Below are 2,563 nucleotides of genomic sequence, written 5' to 3'. Positions count from 1 at the left end.
TTATATATATTTATATATATTATATGTATACTTATGTGTAGGCTACGTAGTAAATAGAAATAGTTCTTCCAAGAGACTTGCATAAAAATTATAAGATAGTTTCGTACGCAAGTCTTTCGTTCCTAAACATTTTAATCGTGATATTTAATGTAGATTCAATTAAGCAGATATATATATATAGATGAGAAATAATGGAATTATTTTTAGTGATTTCTTTGTTTTTTTTGCATTAATTGACATTGAGATTGTTTTGTTGTATTTTAGGGATCAGAAATTCGCTATTCCGCCGATGGAATCAGTGATAAAGTCCGACGACAGAAGCAAGATATTGTTAAAAGTCGGCACAAAAGCGAAATTGCAAATTTTGTACATAGATCAGAAATTAATTAAATTTTAAACGGCACATCTTGTTATTGGCACGTATGGTGGGTATTTTCTACGATGCTGGCATCTGAGAAAAAATACTTTCTAATGAGGTTGTAGTTAGATGCAAAGTACGATTTTAACAAAGCTATCGCAAACTAATGCAAAATAGCGAATCTTTAGCAAAATATTTAGGAAGCTTGTGTGCAATTGTTGTAGAAATGATTATAAAAATTTGTATTTCTTAATATCAGCTTTCTAATAAGGTAAGACTGACATATGATATGATTATAATATTTTTATGATTATAATATTTTCATTAAAACGATAATATAATACTACAAACATCGCCACGTGAGAATATAGTCATTAGGTATTTCTTAGTGCTATTTATATTAGAAAAGCATGTGTTTTAATAAAAAAAATAACACATTAATTTTTATTGGAATTCAAATATTTATTATTATTTATTACAATTACATAATAATACTTATTTATGAATGGAACTTTTACATTATTATTACATATTGCATTATTAGTTATTATTATATTATTTGTATAGTAAATCAATCTTTAATATATTTAATACTAATAAAAATCTGCTAATATTTTATATGATAATTTCATATGTTGATGATAATTTGCTAATATATTACAATATATAATACTTTGTATGCTCATAAAAACCAATAAATTGGTACAATTAATTGACATCTAATAGATATCTAATCTTATAAGAATATCGAAATTTATTATTGATGAATATGCACATCCATAGTAAATGCGTTATCAAAATTTTGTTGATGTAAAATATTACAGGAAATACTAATATTTGTACGATATAATCTGTTAAGTGAATTCTGCTATAATGTGCATATTAGAACAGAGACAACGTTCAACTATATCCAAACATGACAATGAATAGATGTAAAAATATAAATATCAATAAGAGATGAATACAAGAGAAACATTTAAATCGGACATATTCAATTGGCGCTTATTTATCTCTATTGACTCTATTGACTCTGCAGACATGTTATCACATTGAAAAAACAACAAATTATAAAATATTTTACAAAAATAACTCAGAAATTCTCCATTTTCTCTCGTTAATAAATTGTTATATCCAAAATTGAATTTTTATAAAATTTAATTGCGAAGTATAATGTATAAATTACTTCTATTAAATGCTAAATATTAAACGTTCGGTCGATGTACATAATTAAAACTATATAAAATATTCTTTCGAATTTTATTTTAAATTCACTAAAAGCAATCGAATGTACTTAATTTCCTTGCTTAGATGTCAAGTAACTATTAATTCTCTTAGTGTACGTTCTTATGAAAGAAAGCATCTCTTCTATTTCATCAAGAAATTCATTTCATCAAGAACTGAGAGAAAATGCATAAATTCTGATCTTAAATATATTAGAAGTGTTCTTTTAAGTTAATGCAAATTAATATTTTCTTAAATAAGCATATTTGCATGTTAACAATTCTCTCGCAATTTTAAAAGCTTGTAAAAATTAATATTATCAAAAATACACAGAATATTATTTTAGTACACATTTAACAGACTAATTATAACATTGATCAGAATTTTTAACATAAAACTAAATAACTTTAAGTAATTAAAATATTAATTCTTAATTGTTGCAGAAATATTTATATTTATTCAATTCATTATCAATATAAAAGTTAATTATTTACTATTATCGCTATGTAATTATAAAGTTATTTTTGAGGAAAAGAAATTCGCGCGTCGCGCGAACAATAACTTTATTGTTTATTATGAAGTAACTGATGCGAGTAATAAATATTTGTTTTGTTTTAATTGTAATTCTAATAGTTTACAAAATTATTCTTCAATTTGACATCTTTCGTTGGTTTCTGTTTCAAAAACGAAGAACATTTGGATCATTAACATGTTACGGCTGTTTGTAAAATGTAGAATATATAGAACTTGTTATAAAGCAAATCTGTAGAATATTCAAATATTTTATTGAAACAAAATTAATTAATATAAGCGATTTATGTCTTATTACATAATATAGATTTTTAATGGAATTTAACTATCTGAATCAATTTTTCACTGAGAAAGAAATTTATTAAATTTTAATAAATATTCCTACGAATAATTCTAGCAGAATATTTACTGAATGTAATTTATTAGTACAAGAATCGTTCATTTTGTTTCATT

The 2,563-nt window shown here is 23.6% G+C and overlaps 1 protein-coding gene across 1 annotated transcript in view; it reads left to right on the top strand.

Moving 5' to 3' along the window:
- Positions 1–390, top strand: part of LOC108690708 (growth hormone secretagogue receptor type 1) — a 42,188-nt gene extending 41,798 nt beyond the window's left edge. The window contains exon 7 of the mRNA XM_018198137.1: positions 265–390. Coding sequence (XP_018053626.1) covers positions 265–390 — 126 coding nt within the window. The remainder of the gene's footprint in view (positions 1–264) is intronic.
- Positions 391–2,563: the final 2,173 nt, after the last annotated feature.

This window comes from Atta colombica, unplaced genomic scaffold (assembly GCF_001594045.1).
Source record: "Atta colombica isolate Treedump-2 unplaced genomic scaffold, Acol1.0 scaffold35, whole genome shotgun sequence".
NCBI classification, from domain to species: Eukaryota; Metazoa; Arthropoda; class Insecta; order Hymenoptera; family Formicidae; genus Atta; species Atta colombica.
Note: the sequence above shows the minus strand (reverse complement) of the source record. Positions and strands in the feature narration are given on the sequence as shown.